This window comes from Fonsecaea pedrosoi (assembly GCF_000835455.1).
Source record: "Fonsecaea pedrosoi CBS 271.37 unplaced genomic scaffold supercont1.7, whole genome shotgun sequence".
NCBI classification, from domain to species: domain Eukaryota; kingdom Fungi; phylum Ascomycota; class Eurotiomycetes; order Chaetothyriales; family Herpotrichiellaceae; genus Fonsecaea; species Fonsecaea pedrosoi.
Genome location: NW_013550609.1, coordinates 2,789,608 through 2,810,918, shown reverse-complemented (window position 1 = coordinate 2,810,918; position 21,311 = coordinate 2,789,608). Strand labels below are relative to the sequence as shown.

The window sequence follows — 21,311 nt, the reverse complement described above, 5'->3', positions numbered from 1 at the left end:
TGCCACCACCACACAAGGCTGATGGGAGGAGTGTTCGCTGAGCGCGTCCCTTTGTTCGAGAGCTGCGTCAGTGTCACCCTCTGGAATTCATTCCGTAAAGATGCAATGATATCAATTGCCGGTTTGGGGCACCACCTTCTAGCGAACACCGTTACAGCCGACGGACTTGTGCTCCCAGCACCGAGTGAACACGGCGGCTCATTGTCGCTATTGGCACTCGGTAATGCCAGTGGAACCATGGAAGAGGTGTTGTCAGAAGGAATCTCGGAGCAAGACAGTGCCGACCTCGATGAGAATTTGCTTGCACAGGAACAAAGCCAGAGCGGCACGGGAGGTGTCTTCACCGTGGCCCGTGTTCAAAATCATCTTGCCTAAGCACATAAGACGACTCGCTTCTGTCACAAAGTCATTCAGTCGTGATGGTCGGCAGTGGAAAGTACACGGTCCTGAATTTCATCATCTCATGTCATATAGGTCGCGCCTCCCGCCATCTGATATACAGTAGCGACGAGTATTCACGGCTTCAGGGCGGATCTAGTGGATTGAGATGGAGCTGGTGTGTCCCTTTGCCCGGCACTATATCTCGACATCATCTCGGGAAAAATCAGCCAGCCTCTCGGCATCTTCCAGCGCGACTGATTGCAGGGTCAATGGTGGACACGCAAAGACTTACCTTTCTGACGCCCGTTTATATGCATGTTTGATTGACCAGCGTCGCATGTTCTAGACCTGCGTCAGACCAATCTCGATCAGCCTTCCTCCCCGCAAACAATGCCTCAGGATGCATGGAATGATCCTAACACTTTTGACTCAGGGAGGGAGTTGAATGCTGCTACTGACGGGATGAAGTCAGTAGTGGACAAGCCACCAGCGCCTTGGGGAGGACCGTACCTCGTCCCTTGGTACCTATCGACGACTACTACAAGTACTAGGCACCGTACAAGGAGTTGCTGACCCGCCTTTGGCTCGTACGAGTACCCAGTTGTGGTCGTCCTAGGCAAAAAGGAACGACAAGCCCCCACAAGAGGCTATCAGACCCTATCGCATGTTCTTCTCCAGGTAAGCAAGCATCACCGACGCCTACCAAGCTTTTGTGCTTCCGGTGTGCGTTAGCAATCGCGCTTGTGGCCCTCCAAAAAGGTTGCCGTCATCACGAAAGGACGGGGCTGCTTTACGTGATTGCTCTGTTAGCGTCCTGCCTCGTTCAGAGGCAATCAGTCGTATCGGTACATAGTCATTGCATGAAACCAGTTTGTCAAGCTGGCCTTGAGCAATTTGTACGTGTTCTTGATGGTGGGTTGTAGGAAGTGCCGCAGTGGACCTGCAATTATACATCTTACCAGTCTGTACGCGCAGGTATGTTAGGTAGACATGTTTTCAACCCAAAAGAACATATGTGTAATGCAGAGTCACCACGGCCACTACCCGGGAGACCTTTTGAATAACGAGGTCCGAATTTATATTGTGTGCTCGATGCACACAGAAGATGTTGTGAGGTCAGCTTTCGTTCTTGATCTTATTACGTTGGGAGACCATTTCAAAGACCTGCATGGCTGCTTCTCTTGAGCGACTCTCCAAAGTATGCATAGCAGGGATCTCGGGATAGGGTATGTTCTTGCTAGATCGCGAACCACGACAGACTGACCCGTCGAAGAACCGATCGTCTTTTGCGGTAGGGGCCTCGGGCTATATTCGTACGCAATTAATCCATCTGTCCTCCTGCTACCTGCAGGTCACCAAGACCTATCGCGTTGTGGCAAATTTCAGGACTGAGGAAATGCAATCCCTCTCAGCTCAATATGGATGGTACCCTCTGATCGGAACATCACTTTCTGCCGGAAGATGGCAAGACTAGCTGACGGCAAGCTCTTCGAGTTGACTGCGATTCGATGGTCAGGACGCAATCCATGAAAAATCACTGCCGCTCCACACAGGAAAGGAAAGGATACACTGAGGTCTGAGCATGGCACGCATGGCTGGAATATTTGGCGCTGCAGTTGCTGCAGATCATCTTCCTTGCACAGCTGTTCAGCTTGTGGACGATTCGGTGCCCCTGCTCCGGATCTTGCTTCCTGGCGGTGATGGCGGTGACGGCGGCGATCGGTGCGGATTTATCGGCGTCACCAGCTGGGCCGAGTGATTGGGGCGGCACGGCGGCCACCCAAGAGCTGACAGTATCCAGCTGCACCTCACTCCCCAAAGATTTTGCGAAAAGTATTCAGCTCCCTACCAAGGGACAAAGCCCACTTGAGGGACTGCAGATCAGCAGCGATCTGCAGAAATGTCTTGACGACAGTGCAACGTAGGCGAAGTGTGCGGTGGAACCAAGAGGTCTATGGTCCATGGCGTCGGACCCAAACAAAACAGTACTGTCACCAGACTTTTCTAAACAGGTTTCGGACATCTGCAGTCCTGTGCTATTAGGTTACCGCTTGACTGGATGGGCAACAGGGTAGTTGCAGCATATCCGTCTATTTTGAAGCCATCTACCCCTGAAAGAAAGACCATCTGTGAGCAGACATCGCTGATGATCTTTTTCGCTTGCAAGTCGTGATATCCCGGCTCCGTCGTCTGTAGTGGCATGCCTGCTCTCCACCACGCGGCTGCTAGATTGATTGTTTCCTTGAGCTCGACTGCGACATTGATTGACAGATAGCGTGGAAGGCAGGTCCCTTGTTGGCCGGAAACTCATGCGGATAACGTGTTGTGTCGATCAACCACGCTTTTCCACGAGTTTCGCCACCAGAAGGGTTCTTGAGGCATGGGGAGCTGGAATCGCCAGGGCTGGCTCGGCTGAGGGGGGAAGATCTTCAGGTACTAGCTTCAGAGAGGCTGGTAGTACGGAGCCGGGGAGGCGGAAAGGCGAGGGTCACCATTCGGTGGACGACCGGCCTTGGGGTGGAGGATCGCTCGGACAGCCAACCAATTCTCAAAATAAGGTGTGCAATGGAAGACCTGTGCGAATGGTACTGGATCGATGGCATGTCCCGCCCAGAAAGAGGCGTGATGCTGACGGGTGCGGCGGCGGGTTAAGGTTTGTTATTACACCCCTGGAGAGCTGTTCAAGAGTAAAAGTCATGCCAGGAGGATAGACGGTGTGGAAGACAGGACAGCCAAGGGAAGAAGACGGATGTGATGTGAGGGAAACTGTAGCCGGGAGAAGGCGAAATTGCACTTGTCTGACAGAAGAGATTATTTCAAGGGGATGTGGCTTGACTCAACTAACAAGACTCTCACGTGACTAATCACTCTTCTCCTTGTTCATCCATCAATAACTACCTCGTATACAGGAAACTACCAATTATTTCCAAGAACGTCTTTTCGAGGAAAATGTTTCATTTGACTTCCACAATAATCTAATCTTCGCCGCTTCCCTGGTGTCGAAGCTAAGGATCTCAATCCGCTTCTAGTTGTCCACGGCTTCACAGACCTCTTCTGGCGTAGTTTGGCATCCATCTCGCAGCCGAATTCTGTTCTCATCGCTCGCTCTCAACTCTGATGATTGTTCTTCTACCATTGCCTGAAACAGAATGCGTCGGCTTCTGATAGCTAACACTACACTCCAGGCAGCGCTCACAAAATTCCTCGTTCAAGATAGCCATATTTTCATTGTTCATTCAATCATCTCTCATGCTCATACATCCTGTCACACGTTCGTCGAATAAGTACCGGCTGTGGGCTCAACCCTTATGTCTGGTACAGGCAATCCTTGCTGCGGCTGCTGGGTTAGGGCAGGATATGCTCCGGGTGCCGGAAGGGGTTGTTGCGCTGTTGCGGTACTAGGCTGTCCAGGGGGGGTGTTGGCAACAACAGGAACTTCCACTCTCTGTTGTTGCGCGAGATATGCTCTAGGGTCACCTTGCAACCCTTGAGCAGGAGGCGGTTGCTCGATAGCACGCAGCGGACGTCCTTCCTCCTCGCTATATTCATCGTCGCTGCTTTCATCGCTATACTCGCCTCTTTCTGCACGGCGCCGGCGTTTCTCCTCGAGCTCAGCTTGCCATTTGCGCTCTCTAGCCTCTGTGGGTGTCTGTTAGTGACAGCCTCCCAGCTTGAGATATGAACCATGTACGTACCTCTAATCTCCTTCGTCTTCTCTGCCAGCTTTGTGATCTCTTCCCTCGAAACGACTCTCAAGACAATCACGTAATCGTCTCTCTCCTCAAACCTCTCATGTGCCTTTTCCAAGGCTTCCGGGTTCACCAGCGCTCGGCTAATTTTGGTCCACCTTGCATTTGGTGGTATACCATCTTTGTGGGCGTCCTTCAACGGCGCAACCCCTTCTCGTGTAGGGTTTGGGTCCTCGGGGAAAGGTGTTTCTCGTGGTTTTTTGAGGATACCTTTCGGTCTGAATTCCTCTTTCTTTTCAGCCGGCTCGACCAATTGCACCTTTCGAGGACGGTCATCATCATCTTCGCCTGGGGATATTGTTCGTTGCTCCAGAACTGCTGGCACCTCTTGATCTTCGTCACGGGAAGATGTTCGGTCACGGGCACGGCGTTGCCGGGTGTCCTTACCGTCATAATCCTCGGTGGTGTCTGACTCGGGCGCACGGTCCGCTCGGTCTCGTTGCTTCCTATGTCGATGGTGTCTGCGCCGTTCATGGCGGTCGTCATGATCACCTGTATCGTCGGCATCCCTATCGTCGTCGCGCCGGCGCAGATCACGATCTCCATTGCTCAGCTTAAGATCACGCTCGATGCGTCCGGCAAGTTCGTCTGGACTTGGTTCATCGTGGTGTCGTCGTCTTCGGTGTTTTCGCTCTTTGCGATCATCGGTTTCTGACTCTTCGTCGTCCTTGTTACGAGTACTCTTCAGAGCGGCACCAGCAGCGGCGCCTACCGCACCTAGACCTGCGGCCGCAGCCAGTCCTTTCCGCAGTCCCGAATGCTCTGGGCTGCTCTCGCGACTTCGAGGCTTGCCAGACTTGTCAGCGTCACGATACCTATCCCGGTCTCTATCCCTATCGCGGTCACGTTCCCGGTCTCTATCTCGATCGCGGTCGCGATCCCTGTCCCGGTCCCGGTCTCTGTCCTTATCCCGGTCCCGGTCTTTGTCCCGGTCACGCTCACGGACCCGTTCAGATTCGCGCGGAATCTCACGCAACGCCTCTCTATTGCGCTCATCACGATGCCTATGCTTGAGAGGTTTATCATCGTCCTCTAGACGGTCATGATGGGATCTAGGTAAGAGTCGGAGGTCACGTTCCTCACGCGCGGACATGGTGCCGTCATCGGGATAGTGATGCAAGACGGGTGCTCTTGTGGAGTGACGACGACGGGGGATATCTCCTCGGTCTTCTAAGTCGCTCGTTCGACCACTGGAGTATCGAGGTGGCTCGTTCCTATCGATTCGATCGAGAACACGGGTAGACGACGTCGGCGGCACATCCCGTGTGTCTCTCCTTGCAGGCAATCTGTATTCGGAGAAACCAGCAATGCTTACCGGTCGTTCTGATCGGTTGTAACTCTCTCGCCTCTGAGGCCGTGCTGATTCTTGCAAAAATTGCTCCTTTGGGGTGGTGTATGAGAAGCCTTCATCCTGAAGCTGACCCCGTGCCGAAGAGTATGGATATGCATTGTATCCACCACGACGATGATACTCGGGTTGTCGGCTGACTCTTGCGGGTATTAGACGGTCTTGCTCCGCACGGGTGGCACTCGCATGACGATGATGGTGTCGACCACTTGTGGCAGCCGGAACAAGATAGCGATCCTCTCTCGAGGCGACCACTGGGCTTCGTGGATCATCACGAGAGGGACCACTAACAATAGCCGGACGAATTCGCGGCGGGGAAGAGCGGCGTTCAGTGAAGGTGTTCACAGGTCTGCGAGCCTCTAGTGAGGAATTGGTCCTTGGACGCACAGAATATTCGGTTTTCACTATTGAGCCTCCGCCCGAGTGAGGATCGTCAAGAACTGTTTTCCTTGCGATAGCTTGGGTAGTGTAAACACTCCCATGTCGCGTAGCAGGGAAAGTATCAATAAAGCTGCGAGGCTGGGAGGACGAGGAAAACCGAGGATCGAAGGAGGAGGATATGACCATACCAGTCGAAGCCCGGTGGTCAGGGTAGCGACGTCCAAGGGGAGGTGAGTTGGGACGGTAGCGGTTTTCGGTCATTGTGAGGATGTCGGTTGGCCGTTGTTGTGAAAAATCTTCCAGGCATCGGACGTTGGCAACCAAAATCGACGTACTTGTAGACAACGACACTATAGACAAGCGGTGGCAGGGTAGGAAGGGTTGTTGGAACGGGGTGTACTATCGAGGACTGAACTCTGAAGAGGCTCAAGGTCAGCAAAGGCTTCACGTTAGAAGCGGTTTGTGCCAGCATCAAGAAGGAACGGAAGGGCCTGATGTCAGTGTAGTCGTACTCGCACAACCACTAGAGGTCATTCAGGGGTGGATCGTGAAATGATGAACGGCAAGGATTGGGCGATCCATGGGGGCCAGAGGTTTGAATGGATTGAAGCAGGCAGGGTTGGGGCCGAGGGAGGGGATTTGGGCTCACCGCACACCGCACACAGAAGTGGGAGTGGTAGTTTCTGGAAGCGCCGTTGTCGGGTACAGCAAAGGATTCGAGGAATGACAAAACACCTTGGCCAGCTGTACAGGGCAAAAGAGGTGTGATTTGAGATAGAGAACAAGAAGTCGACAAGTCGGAGCGGCCGAATCAATTATGTATGGGCAGTTGAGGACATTCCGGGTGCGGGCGCAGCCCAAGTGTGCAACGCACCGAACAGGCGGGTTCGCGGGTCTGATGGTTGGATGGTTGGATGGGCTTGGAAAGAATGCCACAGGGAATGAACCGAAAGTTGAAAGCGAAGCTTTGAAGCCCGACGTCATGTCATGGCGCCATGCATTCCCCGAGTGCCCAAAGCTACTAGGTACCGAGAAGGTATGGGCACCTGGGCACCCAAAAAGGCCTTTGTCTCGAGTTGGATTAATATTATCTACTCGGGACACCCCCGGACCACCCTTTTAGTGCCTTTGAAGGAGCCAGTGCAAGTCCAGCCAGCTCCATCGCCATTCTCCATCTCCATCTCCGAATTCTTTCTCTCGATACCCAACGCGCTGGTCCTGAGCTATCCACCTCTCCACACATGCTCGGTACACAGATACACTTACTGGCACGGCATCTGCCTACACCTGCTCTCTCTTTCTTTTATTCTCTGACTCTACCCACTGCTCTCAATCCAATGACTCACTCGTCTTCCGAGACTTGCTCCTCTCCCACTGAATCTTCACATTCTTCTCCTCAAAACAATATCAGGCACCACTTACACCCGCCCGAAAATCGTTGCCTCTCAAGACGGGGACAGTGCTACCGGTTCTACCCAATCAAGCTGACTATGAAGTGATCTTTTGCTACCAAATGTACGTCGATCAATGAGCTGCTGCCCAATCTAATTTCCAGTCGACCACCTCTGTAGTCCCTTCATCTTCTAGCCCTGGGACTTTCTTCCCGTTGTCCCCTCCCAGCTGACCCCGTGACAGTGGTGTACTGCCGACACAACTACAGGCGCGTTTGCCTTTTATCCCCTAATATTTCAGGCGTTTGAAAGCAAGGAATAGTGTTGCATCCTCGTCGTCTCCGCGCCTCTCACACATTCACAGACGTCGGGCGCAGAGCAGCACCCCACCTGCTCTCAGCAGAATTCTTCCATTCCTTCCGAGATCCGGCTCCCGAAGACTCTGTGCCACTAAAGTTTGTCCAGGAAGGCTGCAAAAATTCCCATGAGCGGAAGGGATCCTATTTGGGTCGTGAGAGGCCCACGCTCGCACTGCCATCCACCAGTTGGCAAAACTGCGACAATTTTCTGCCGATGCTGATGCTCTGCTTTTCAAGAGGAGATTGCCCAATACCTGGCGTGTCAGCACATGACCACCATCGCCCTTGTTGCAAAGCACTCGTGATCGGAAGCTTCGCAGAATGCATTTGGGCGCGGGCTCATCCAAGAGCCTACAGTCTAGAGTTTGAACTTTCGTCCCACAGCTTACTCTTTGCCGGCCGTCTCTTTGATGGTGCTTGATGCAGAACGATTCCACTCACTGAATCTCCGCAGTGACGCTGGACCGCCTCACGAGCTAGTGCTAGACTCATCTACCGCTGACGGCAGTTGCCTTCTCCCTTCCACACCAATTGCGTCTCTACAGTGGGGCCGCAAGGCTGTGCTATACATGGAGCAAAATGAAATTTTGCTTGTTTCTGAAGCACTGCTAGGTTCGTGAGACCGGCGAGGTGTAGACATTGTAAGTATGGTAGTTCTGGTAGACCGTGCCGCGAAGTTCTCCCTCGGCAATCTACAGATGGGGCACAGTTGGCAAGGCTCTCTAATCTCGGATCTTGGAGCAGCGGACAATGTTACAACACACATCGCTTGAAGTCGCCTAGCAGTTGCGCTGAGAAGTATTGAGGATGTCATACTCTTCCGACGCCTGTCACTGCCACAGTACGGGAGCTTTGAGTTGCACCCCCGCCCCCCCTCTCGGGGAGACAAGGCGTGCTCATGGATATCGAAGTCATCAAAGGCACGGAACAACTGAATGCGGCGCAGATTTCTGCCTTTATACATTCACATCAGTGAAGAGAGGACGGGGTCTATTCCAATCAGAAACGTTGCTGTGTTTGAATTCGATCAGTTGGGTTGTTTTGTCATGAAAAATGCAAGCTTGTCAGCATCGACAGATGAGCAGGCGTTGGCTGGCGAAGGGGGCTGATGCTCTAGACTACCAATGGAGTACGACAGCATGGTGCAATTTGCACTTACTCAACACCGCCATGTTCTCACGAGGCGAAAATGGCCTTCAAGTCACATTATCACTCTGGTCTTCAAGTGCTTCTCTCGAGATATAAGATCATCCCATCGAGTCTCAAAGGTAGGTCATGCCCATTCTCTTCGCCAGTCTACCCAGTCTACCATATCAGCACAAGCATTCTCCTTTCTTCTGTCCCTTCATTCTTCCACGTATTCCTTATTCAACCCAACAATTGCAACGAAAGCTTGCGCCCCTTGTACCATCTCAAGAGCAGCTGCTCCCTGATACAGTTGCTGGCCGTCGTTCGCCGCTCGTACGCGAACCACGGGCTTTTTGATCGACATAGCGCCCACTTCCTCATCACTGCTTCCTGTCATTCCCGAGCCAAGCCATGGCTTCGAACCAGCCGAGATTGTGGCAATGCTGCAAATGCGACAACCGACCTATGAAGGTCGCCACTAATCCAAAATGCTTGTGCGAGCATGAACGCTGCCGCAATTGCAAGACAGACGATAACATTGACAGTGCGGTAAAGGCAACAGCTGTAGATTCTTACCATCACATCAGCTATCTTCAAGCAAACACTTGTGATGACCATCGATTTCGAACTCCGGCTCAGGCGGTTTCTCCAGTCATGCACCCCAATCGTCGTACCACTCCCGTGTCGACCGGCACCAAGTAGCGGTAGAAAGCTATTGGTATTGACATGCCTACGACAACCTCGACAATATAGAGCTGGCCATGGGCAAAAGCACCATTTGTGGACCTACAAAGTGTCCTCATTGGTCTGATGTTTGATTGTGTCGCGCTTTGCAAGGGGCGGGTGGCGAGGCTCTGAGCATTCAGGGGAGTCTTTCACAGGCCAGCCTCGTAATATTTTTTCGGCCTTAGCGCCTTGACACCACCCATGCCTGGTCTGGTAAAGACGCTGCACTTTTGGGCATTGACTGGTTTACGCTCATTGGACCATCTTTGACGACAACAACTCTCTATCTCCCACACAACCACGGCTTCAGTCTCTACCAAATATTTCATTAGCCAGCCACCAGCATTCTGCGGGCCCCTTGTCACGGACGATGTCATCAGCAAGACAGATCCCCATTTCACAATGTCGCAGGAGCCTCACAAAATACCATCCAGCTGGGTCATTCACTCATTCATTCACTCACCCAGCCATTTCATCAACTTCACCCCCACCATCGTTTCTCCCCTGGAATACTTTTTTTGGGCCCCTCAACACGGTCTCTTTCTATCGGGGAACACCACACGATACAACCACAGCACGTTTGTTCTTCAGGCGGATCTCCACCACTCTCTCATCCATCTGCTGCGCTGCTACCTACCTACCTAAACACATGGATAGGTACCTACCTACATGCCCATGCATTCACGGGGATAGGGAGAGCACACCGCCAATCTTTTCGCTTCAGATAGTGTCGTTAGTATATTCCACTCGTTTATCTCGACCTAAGAGATATCTATTTCTTCATGAACAAGTCCCACGGAGGAACAAATCCAGTCGTTGACTACCCTCTCTCTCTCCTCTCTCCTCTCTCCTCTCTCCTCTCTCCTCTCTCCTCTCTCCTCTCTCCTCTCTCCTCCCTCCTCTGTCCCCTTTCCTCTCTCTTCTTGCTTCTCACTTCGTCCTTCACTCTTCATCTCCCTTGCTCATTGATTTCTCCTCCGCCCTCTCTTCCCTCGTGTTCTTCTCCGCTCCATCTTCACCCGACCCTGCTTACTTATACTTACTTTACTTCCTTTGTTTCAATTGATCTGACCTGGTCTGATCTGGGTGAATACACCTACCGAGTATTCATGTACGTGTACGTGGGTGCGTTACAGAAGCGTCGTGGCATCGAAGACAGATCATCGCTTACTATATACTACGCCATCCTTGCCGACGCTTTACAGTTTACTCCCAGTTTTCCCCCGGTCGAATGATAAAGGCGTCTCAATAAGATCTTTGTGTGTTATCAACCACATCCACAGAGAGAGAAAAAAGTGTACATACATGACCGGTGCCTCAGTGTCCTGGGAAGCCCCAAAAAGTTCCCGGCTGTAGATATTACAGTTGCCCACATATCTATTTATCTTGAGACTAGATAAATCCTTTGCATGTCCTTTCCCCAACACCACTGCCGCCGTCGCCGCCGCTGCGGGAAGGGCCGTAAATGTAATCACAATTCGTACGCGGACTGCATCGTCATGTCCGTCGCCCAGGTCTCATATCGCCACTTCGAGTTGGCGCGGAGGCGGTTAGATGATTCCGTTTGAAAGGACGCCCGCTGTGTGTAGATATAGACGCCCACTTAACTCGTAGGCTTTCTGTTTGGTACCCATGATTCCGCCATGCTAATTCTTTTGAAAACAACATTTAGAACCTGGTTGGCGTGATAAGGGAAGAATGCTATCTCCTCTGAAAGGGGATTGCGCATCCAGCAAACGTGGACTATTGGCTCCAGGTACCCTGTGCCATCTTCTCAACGCTTCGCCCGAGAGTCTTCGTTCGCAGCCGGGCGTGAATGCTTGCGTTTCATATGCTTTCGACGGTGTTGCCTACTTGCATTCTTAACTGCCTTGGACTTTGTGCTTCTCTTTTCGCTGGTCGTATCTGCATCTTTTCCCCCATATCTCAGGCTAGCCTCTCCCTCCCCGATCCCCACTCCCCGCTTCATGCTCTCTACCACAGACCCGAGTTTATACATACTCACCGGGTCACTATGGTCAAGCAGGGGACTCGCTCTCAATGGAAAAAACCAATCGAACACTTTATAACCCATGACCTCCCTAAAGTTTCCCCCTGCACCAATGTCGAACGGATTACCACCAGGTGGGGATTCGAGGATGGCAAACACACGCGTCTCCATTTTTGAAGGATTCGTGGGTCCTGAAACGGTGGGTTGCGAACCTGATGGAGAGGGAGGAGTGTTTGCGGTCTTTTGTGATGACACGACATCGTTCGGGGAGGATGTTGCGGTCGAGAGCGGATCATAGGCCCTCGGTGGCAGCGTTGGAGTTGTCACATTTCCATTCGTGGCTTGTGCCGTAACGTTCTGATCACTATCACCCATGTTTGCGCCCTGCTGCTTGAGAATCTGAAACTGCTCTTCGAGAGGCCTCGGATAAGTGATCAATCTCAAATCCGTCCTCTTCGAATTGTGATAATGCTCTAGAACCCTGGGCGGCAAATATACCGCTAGATACCAGACCTTGGTCTTGCGTGTGAAATTTTCAATGGTGGTAGAATTGATGAAAGCGAATTGCAAACTGGACCCACACATGCCTGCAGTAAAAATGAAGAACAATGCCGCGAAGATCAAGGTCAGTATCCAATGCACGTTAATGAAATTCCCAGGCTCTTCACTTCGGCGTCGGGCGAAATAGTACGCCATGACAACCAGGGTGTGCAGACAAAACAGGGCTGCCCAAAATGTGAATTGTATAAAGAACTTGAACGACGTTTCAGACACAATTCCGCCAACCCAAGGACAGAAGTGGTCCATCTTTAGCACGCATCGGCCGAGTTCTCTGCAGTGGTGTGCTCGGTCGGGTTTGTAGTTGTAACATGTTGAGCAGAATGGTGGGCGACCGTCCCAGCCGCAGACGAAGACGTCCCTGTGCCAGAAGTCTTGAGCGCGGAAACCAAGGGCCTCCCGATCCTGCTGTCGGCGGAGGTGTCGGGGTGTATATCCCTCCGTCGAGTCATACTCGAGTGCCTCTTCCTTACGAGGTGCACTCCTCCCGCTCGACCGCTGCCCTTCTTTCTCAATCCAATACTGCTCCCCACGCGGAATGAGGCCAGGATTTGTTATGATCGTCAAGATCAGGCGGCCGAAACATGTCAGCGTGACAAGCAGGAGAAGGTAGAATATAACGAGGACGGCGATCGCAGAACTGGTCTCGCGGCGGACAAGCAGTGAATGTTTCGGGCGGATGAGATACTTGAGGCACACGAGATCCGTGAGCACCCATGATGAGTACCCAATGATGCCAAGGAGGAATATAGGAACGATTCGTGCTGTCACCATATTCCCTCGTTTGTTGGCTTCCCCTGGCCGCATGGTCTTCATGGCGACGGGCGGGATGCACGGACAGGGTAGGAGCAATGAGCGGATTCAGCACCGGACAAACATGTCGCTGTCACCGTAGCTGTATATTGTAAGCCATTGAGTTGGCGGGTCGCACTCAGGGGCGCTATGTGTGTACAATGGTCACCTGTACCGTGTAAGTGATAGTGGTTAAAGGTTGGCACGGTGGTCGTCAGATTGACTACGGATCTTGCAAATGACGCAGCAGGTGAGGCGGCACACATCTAGAAGGTGTGCCGAACAGTTATTGGTAATTTCGTACGCAGATGGGGAACGGAAAGGAACTCGTGTCACAATGTTTTATCATTGCCATCCTTTTTCTTGGAAAGTTACCGCCATCCGCCAATCTAGAAGGGTCCGTTGGATGGGAATTATTCGTGGAATCTTGCCCCTAAATTCGAGGCCACTCATTCAGCAATCTTCACGACAAGCCCGCACAAATGCGCCTAGGCCTTTTCAAGCTTCTCCCGCAGAATGCCCTTCAATGTGACCGCGTCCGCCGCGAATTTGCTAATGCCTTCTCGCAGCTTCTCAACCGCCATTTGCTCCTCATTGAAGTCGAAACGGAACAAGGGCTCATCATTGATGTAGCTGCGCCTGGGAATGTCGAGCGACTTGGCTTCATCGGCCTTGAGCTTCTGGGGCACTGGATCAGTCGAGTTGTACAAATGCTCAAGCAAGTTGGGAGAAATAGTCAGGTAGTCGCAGCCAGCAAGTTCAGTTATCTCGCCAACATTTCGGAATGAGGCACCCATGACAATAGTTTTGTAGTCGTATTTCTTGTAGTAGTTGAAGATGGACTGCACGCTCTTGACGCCGGGGTCCTCGTTAGCAGGGAAGTCCTTCTTCATAGCAGCCTTGTACCAATCGAGGATACGGCCGACGAATGGCGAAATGAGGAATGCACCAGCTTCGGCGGCTGCGATGGCTTGGACTAGGGAGAACATCAAAGTCAAGTTGCAGTTGATACCCTCCTTTTGGAGGATCTCCGCGGCCTTGATGCCTTCCCAGGTGGAAGCAATTTTGATCAAGACGCGGGACTTGTCAATGCCGATGGACTTGTAGAGCTGCGGATTGTGAGCCTGTTGGTTCTCGCAGTAGAAAGCTGCAAACTTACCGCAATGAGGTGACGAGCCTTGTCCACCGAAGCTTGAGTATCAAAGGAGAATCGAGCATCCACCTCGGTCGAGACTTTGCCCGGAACGATCTTGAGAATCTCATTGCCGAATTCGACCAAGAGTCTGTCGAGAGTGGCATCGACCTGCTCGTCAATGGTTTTTCCCTAGCGCACGTTGTTCAGTATGAGATTTACCCAAGCCACGAGAAAGTCCGACTTACATGAGCCTTGCCATATTCAACCGCAGGATCTATCAACTTGGCATATTCAGGTTTCTTGGAGGCGGCGAGAATGAGGGAGGGATTTGTAGTGGCATCTTGTGGCTTGTATTTCTCAATTGCTGCCCCAGGTTAGCAACATTTCAAGCTTGGGATGTTGGCGAACTTACTGTGAAAGTCACCTGAGTCGCAGACGACAGTCTATTGAGCTTGGTCAGTGCCTCATCCGACGTTGAACATTGGCGGGGATCCGGGAGGAGCGGGATAGAGGGACGAGAACGTACGGTGCCAGTGGCTTTGAGTTGGTCGAGAGAGGAAGTCATGGTTGGAATTCGGTGTAGTGATATATGCTAGGTCTTTGGGATGGATTCAGCGATGCGACTATGGCCCAAGGAGTTCACTTGATCAAGACGAGGGGAAAAAATTCTTCTGGATAAAATGGCTGCGCCGGGTGGTTTTAAGCAAATGCGTCTCATTCTGACGGGCCTGTGACGAAGCAGTTAACAGGGAGGGGAGGGACGCCACCAGCTCGCGATCGGGAGGTGGGGCAACAGGGTGACAGGGTCGCTGGCACCCCTCGGGCTGCCCCTCCATCCCTACATCCCTACAGCAGATACCCCTAAGAGCCCCCCAAGGTACCTAAGCTTGGCCAATGTCAGGGCGGGAAACACTCGGGCAGGCTTCCTAGTCAGGGAATTCCGGTCTCTCCTCGAAATCCCAGCAAAAATATGGATTGTTTCTCGCGTCCCAACGTTCGACGATGTATTTCCACGGTCCGAAATTCGAGAATGCCTCCGACTAACATTTCCTCGTTTGCAACACAATCGAGATCTTGGCTTTGGCCTAACGCTGATCTTCAATATTTCCATCGGGCTTACCTAACCCTTGGACAGCAGTCACCAGTGACATATGTCGGTCTTTCAGGCATATGAGTTCATGCTGCTCGCAAACGGAACCACAACTTCTCAATACCAACAAATCATGAGCTGAGGACGGCTTACCTCAATCCTGGATCCTGACTCAGCGTTAGTGCTTGACAATCACGGCCGACACACGCCCCGGCTTCCATTGCCTCAATGCAGGATCCCCGTAACTCTAGTCGCCACCCACTCTGTGTCGCGGACAGCGTCGTCGCAGAGGAAGAAACATCCGCCGTTCCAGAAATCCTCTGACTCTAGTATTGCATCAGCAAAACAATTACTGAGCTACTGGTGATGGGAAAACGTTTCGGGCGTCTCGGAAAGCCTAGTCTGCCATGGCTTGCAACTCGCATGCGCCAAGGTATGCAGCATGTGCTCCATCCTCTGCACGCTGCTCGTCACGTCCCCCTGTTGCTCGATTCATGTACGTGTACGTATAAAGATAGATATATTACTGATTATCAGGGTATGAAGGTGGAATGACCTGATTATGTTCTGTAGTTCCATCTTCTCACACAGCAGAAATCCAGCCCATGTTGTCGGATTTTCTGACTCCCTCTAGATACCGTTTTTGAGATCCTGCGTATTTGACATCCCCACAACTAACCGTGCAGCTCGTGCGTATTCCAATCACAAAAGCAGTGTGTGAAACAAATGATGAGACAGAGAATGGTATCATTGTGCTCGAGGAAAACATCAAACTGAAAATGAAATCGAAAACAGCCAGTTAATCTTTCAGCCCAAAGGCTTTGCGTAACATGGGGAACTTCTTCTTTTTCCCGCTGCGACCAATAGCTTCGGCAAACTCATCTGGTTTGCGCATGCTGCCTTGGTTCAGCCTCGTCGTCCCATTTCGCGTTGGTGGCCCATCCATAGTGCTCGGTCGAGCATTGTCAGTTGGTAATGTAGGAGGCAACGGCCATGAATCACTCATGACTCGTTCAGGCATGTGTCGACGGTGGAGTTTGGCATGCCCATGCTGTTGTCCACCAGGGTTCTGCAGTTCTTTCGACGCTTCCAACTTCGCTCTTGCAAGTGCGATGGCTTGATCTCTCTCGGCGTTTGAGGCGAATCCAAGCCGCGATGCTTTGTTGGTATCCGTGGTCTTGAGCGGCTTCAGAGGGGAGTCAACTACTGGCGAAGGTGACTCCTCCTTTGGCTTCTTGCTGCGAAACATTCCAAGTAATCCCCGCTTCTTCTCGCTGTTCGGAGACAGGGCTTCAGCACTGCCGGCGGGTGCAGCTGTATTCACCTGGGGAATTTGAAGTTTCGGTGCAGCTTGTGTTTTGGCTCGTTCCTCATCCGAGCTGTCGTCCAGGTCGGTGGAGTCAGCATCATTATTCCTGCGAGGAATGCCGCGCACCGGTGTGAATTGTGGCACATCCGTGTCGTCGTCACTATCATCGGCGAAACGTGAGCGCCATTTGCTGCGCTGAGGCGGTTCATCTTCGTCGTCCGAGTCAAGGATACGGGACCGGTTATTCTGCCCACCGAGACTCATTGGGAGAGTAGTAGCGGCTGTATTTGGCTGGCGGCGACTAAACATCGAGGATGACCGCCTGACGTCGTTCGACGCACGGAGTGTCGGCGCATTATCGGTGGATCCTCTCATAGAAGTTCTCATGGTGTGAGAGCCATCCGGGGGCGAGAATGGTCGCCTGCCTACAGGCGAAACCGACCGGACGCCATTGAGCCTGTCTCCCCGCAAAGTCGGTTCGTCCGAACCTCTCATACTTCTACGCATTGTATATTTGCCGCCTGTAGTAGACTTGCTGCGACGAGCCTTCCGGAACGAACTTTCCGAGTCACTATCATTCGACAGGACCGGCCGGACAGGTTGTGTCCGAGCCAATACTACAGAAGTTGCGGCCGCCGCGGGGAGAGGCATATGTTTCTTCTGAAGCGCTGCGCGGGATTGATTTGGTGGAGTAGAAATCAATGTCTGACTCCTTCGTTGTTGCGGGGGGGCAACGGTTGAAGCTGGCATTGAATTGCGATTCTCGTTACGCATGGTCTTGCGGAACGCGGGTTCGGTCTCCGGGGGAGAGCTGGCTCGCATTGACTGTCGGAAAGGTGCAGCGGCGGCCGCAGCATATCCGAGGTTATGAGTTTCAATTGTTGGATAGGCAGACGGTTGCATTTTTCTTTGCAGTGGTGAGTCCGGCAGTCCTTGTGCAGCTGCCGCTGCCGCAGGTACAGATGCGGCAGCAGCAATTGCAGCAGGCGTCTTCTTTTTGCGTCTAGGCTGTGATGCAAATGATTTTGATACAGAGGCACGTGCAGGTCGAGGCTGTACAGGCTGTGTTATCTTGCTGTATGCTGTCGTGGCAGGTTCCGTAGTCCTCATTTGCAAAGGCTCGTGATCAGGAATTCGAACCGGCTGTGGCACATTGTAGCCAGTAGTCGGAGGTGCAGGTCTGTTCTCAATGGTGTGTTGGCTAGGGAGATATCGCGTCTGTTCTGCGATGCCGCTCCAGTGAGCCTGTGTCTCCTCCCACGACCCAGCGTCTCGCGCATCGTGAGAATTGGAAGATGATACCGGCGCCAGAGGACTCTCGGGTGAAGTAAGAAGGGCTGGCGGAGATACAATGGGACTTTCCACAATGGCGTCAATTGAGCCGAATCCCATCCCTTCCATCTCCGAGGGATCCTCTGCCGCGTCGCTGTAAATGCTATCATTGTCCGACACTTCATCATCGACGGCTTCCGTGGCTGCATGCGAGTCCAGGTCAGGGGTCACACTCGCAACGGGCGGTGCTCCGCGTACTGTGCGCAACTCATCACCCTTGCCCGCTAGATTGTCAGCAGACACGGGGAACCCACCTGGCACCTCCACCAAATATTGGTCATTTGGTTTCGCCTCTTCAGCGGGAGTAGGTGGCGAAACGGATACGACAGGTACCTCTGTCTGGGGAAGTGCAAACGAGACAGGTTGGTCGGTTGCTTTCGCAGAGCTAGCCTTCGTGCCAGCAAGTGTTTCCGGCTCGCTAGGTCCGCGAGCAAGGGGCTCGGGTATCGTCTCCTCTGCGTCCGAACTGTCATTTTCTTCGTCCGAGAACGACACCATGCCTTCTACGGATGTTACTTCGGGTGGCAGGGGCTCATTGTTTGGAGTTGCAGACGCCTGCCCCAAAGTCTTCCGAGCTTCTTGAGCAAATATAGCCCCAACAGCATGATCGCTTGATACACCTGTTACCAGATTTGAGGTGTAGGTGCTCGATGTTTCTGAAGACGTAGCCGAGGAGGTTGTAATCTTACCCTCTACGGGCGGGCCACGAGTTTCCGGAGGCGATCTTGGTATTTGGGTGGTGTTGGAATCGTTGATATCTCTAAACTTTTGGCCACGAACGCTTCCAAATGATGGAAGTTGCGGGCGTGGCTTCATCAACACTTCCATGTCGTCGTTGGAAGACAAGGTGTTCTGCGTCGACTTGGCCTTTCCCAGGCCAAGCCATCCTTTTTTCTCTCTGCTCGGGCTATCTGCCGGACTCTGGACACTCGCGGCGGTACCAACTATTTCTGGCTGAACCTCGAAGCTGACCCGCACAGACTTCTTTCGTTTTAGAGGACCGTCGGCTGACGCGCTCGATATATCAGAGGACTCACTCGGGGTAACACTAGCGCCACGAGGTTCGCCACGAGAAAATGCTGGTGTGGGGGAATGATGCTTGAGCGCAGGTTTAGCCGGTGATATCGACCGCGGAGGAGGCTCGTGTTTTCGCCCTGCAGCAAGATCTGAAGACAACCTGTCCGAGAAACGAGTGGACCGTGAGGGACTGAGCGAAGTACCCCGAGTATTCTGGGGTTCGGTAATTTGGAGGTGACTGGTTGAAGCTGGCGATTCCTCACGCCCAGCTTGTGCGTGAGTTTCCTGCGTCTGCGGAGAACGAAATTGATTAGGTGCGGATGGCGAGATGGCGGACTCTGTCTTCCGAGGAGGATCGATTGCATCCGTAGGACTCTTTACCTGATTGCGAAGTGTCACTTCCGGCGCAGTATTCGTGTTTGTATCTGCACCTTGACTGGCATGAAGTGGGCTGGCTTGCTCCTGCTGTTCACCCTCCCAGTCCTCCCGAACGATAGATGGCTGTTTCTGCAAAATTCCCGATGCTCGCTGGGTTCGCCTTTCTCGCTTGCGCTCGACATTCGAATCCGAGTCCGAGTCTGTCCGCGACGACTCGGTGGCGGGAGAATCAATACTATCTCCATTAAATGTAGGCTTCTTCTTCTTTTTTCTGACAAGCGGCTGTTGATCTGAGGGAGTTTGTATTTGTGGTTCCGGAATTGGTTCTAGCGAATGGACGATTGGTCTGCTCGTCATTGTCCCAGTCTGAAGATGACCACCTTCCACTGCACTGTTGGCCACCTTTTTCTTCTTCTTGACAGGCTGGTTTGCTGTTTGCACCAGGTCGTGTTGAATCTCTGCGGCTTGGGTAGGAGATATCGCTTGTGCGACGTCACTAAAGTGAGATCGATCACCATTCACGATAACCGGAGAATGCGCCATCGGGGATTGCGCCACCGGGGACTGGGGTCGTGGCGACAAAGGTCTCGAAAAATTGATGGAGTTCCGGCTATCAACCCGTTCAAGATCATTGCTCTGAGAGACTGGGGTATTCCTTTGAACGTTCGGTGCTAACGGCTGTTGCTGGTGCGGTGATCCGTACCTGTCAAGGCTCTGGCCGCGATTTGATGGTCGCACCGGTGGTGGTGAGAGAACACGAGGTTGAGGAGCTTCTTGGCTGGATGCTCTCTTTTTCTTCTTCTTGGGCGGTGTCGTTGGGGGAGGAGGGGGAGGAGCAAAGTGTTGCGGAATAGTCGGTAGCGGAGGGGCCTGGAGTCCTGAGTGCGAGACAGGTCGTGCAGGTGATGGTGATGGAGTTCTAAACGTCCTCTCAGTCATAGACCCAGAACTGTTTTGCCTCTGCAAGCCGCCTCTTCCTCGACCCCGGGCTGAACTTGAGAGAGAACCGGAGGAGGCTTGCCTTTGAATCATGCGCTTTGTCTGAATCTGATCCACCGGGGTCGGAGTCGGAGACATGGTTCTCAGGGCTTGGGCAGCGGCAGAAGCTGACAGATTTGCCTGCGAGGCCCGACTATTGAGGAATGCCTGAGTGGCCGCCAGATGGGCGGAAGCTGAAGCAGGAGTCTGGGGCCGCTGAAGTCGAGCAAACGTCAGCATTGGACTGGATGGCAAGACCGAATGGGGCGCCGAAAGGGATTACTCACAGAGGCCGACACAGACCTGCTCCTTCTGTGCAAGAAACTCATGATTGCGATGGTCCTCGAGATGGTGGTGCTGTAATTGCCACGCGATCAATGGAGACTGACGCAGGATCGCAGACGGGAGAACTGGAAGCGAGGTATCAAACCAAGCGGCTGAAGTGGTTATCGAAGGGATGAAGAGCGATAACAGGCCCCATGTCGCTTCAAGGTGAGCTCTCCCGCCTGACAAGGTCGAAAACAACGATGGAAAGGAAGAGGTGCGTCGCAGTTTTGCGACAGATGGATTGTTTTCTGGGATACCAAGGTAGGTATGATTTGGGGTGTGGATCGGTGCGGGAGTGAGGGAGATGGGAGCTCCGTAACCAAGGAAAGATGGGGGCGAAAAAAGGGCTAGAGTGCCAACAACTGAGTAAGTATCTACGAGGACTGGAATCGTAGCAGGTCTGAAGCTACTGAGTTCTACTACTTGGGCACTACTGGGCAGTGGGCGACTGTGGACACTTAGGTACCGACTGAGCTGAATAGGCGGCTGGTGACAAGTCAAGAAGGTATCGACTTGTGGCTGTGTTGGGGGGGGTTCGAGGTTGGCTGTGGGGCTGATGATCACATACCAATCATAAAGCATGACAATCCTTACGTCATGCCTTTTTCATGCTGATGATGCACTCTCCAAACTCTCCATGTCAAACAATCACCTTCTTTGAGAAAAGTATCACTTAAACGTACCGACGACTCTTTCAAGGCATCAAATGTGCAGAATCCGGAAATCAATGGTATAGCCACGTGCACAGATCACCCTCGGCGTTCCCTTCCGCATCCCTTTGGCTGCCTTGCCCTGAATTGTGCCCTCCGTCCAGCAACGGAACCTGCAGATCCCTCTAGATTCCTGTTCGAGTCTAATCGATTACTAACAAGAGATCAGATCCTTTTTGAAACCACTGCCGGCCTCCAGCCACTTGTCCTGTATATGCCGTATGCACGAAGG

At 52.7% G+C, this 21,311-nt stretch overlaps 4 protein-coding genes across 4 annotated transcripts; all 4 read right to left on the bottom strand.

Annotated features, from left to right (window-relative positions):
• Positions 1 to 3,646: 3,646 nt before the first annotated feature.
• Z517_11058 (uncharacterized protein) lies at positions 3,647 to 6,120 on the bottom strand (the record flags this gene model as incomplete). Its single annotated transcript, XM_013424666.1, has 2 exons — positions 3,647 to 4,020; positions 4,077 to 6,120. 2 exons carry the CDS (start codon positions 6,118 to 6,120, stop codon positions 3,647 to 3,649), a joined length of 2,418 nt encoding a protein of 805 aa, XP_013280120.1.
• Positions 6,121 to 11,237: 5,117 nt separating this feature from the next.
• On the bottom strand, positions 11,238 to 12,827 carry Z517_11057 (uncharacterized protein; the record flags this gene model as incomplete). Its single annotated transcript, XM_013424665.1, has 1 exon — positions 11,238 to 12,827. The coding sequence occupies one exon, from the start codon at positions 12,825 to 12,827 to the stop codon at positions 11,238 to 11,240; it is 1,590 nt and encodes a 529-aa protein (XP_013280119.1).
• A 464-nt stretch (positions 12,828 to 13,291) lies between these two features.
• Positions 13,292 to 14,503, bottom strand: Z517_11056 (transaldolase; the record flags this gene model as incomplete). The annotated part of the gene is made up of 5 exons (XM_013424664.1): positions 13,292 to 13,912; positions 13,963 to 14,127; positions 14,184 to 14,302; positions 14,351 to 14,381; positions 14,465 to 14,503. The coding sequence occupies 5 exons, from the start codon at positions 14,501 to 14,503 to the stop codon at positions 13,292 to 13,294; spliced, it is 975 nt and encodes a 324-aa protein (XP_013280118.1).
• A 1,324-nt stretch (positions 14,504 to 15,827) lies between these two features.
• Z517_11055 (uncharacterized protein) lies at positions 15,828 to 20,282 on the bottom strand (the record flags this gene model as incomplete). Its single annotated transcript, XM_013424663.1, has 1 exon — positions 15,828 to 20,282. One exon carries the CDS (start codon positions 20,280 to 20,282, stop codon positions 15,828 to 15,830), a length of 4,455 nt encoding a protein of 1,484 aa, XP_013280117.1.
• Positions 20,283 to 21,311: the final 1,029 nt, after the last annotated feature.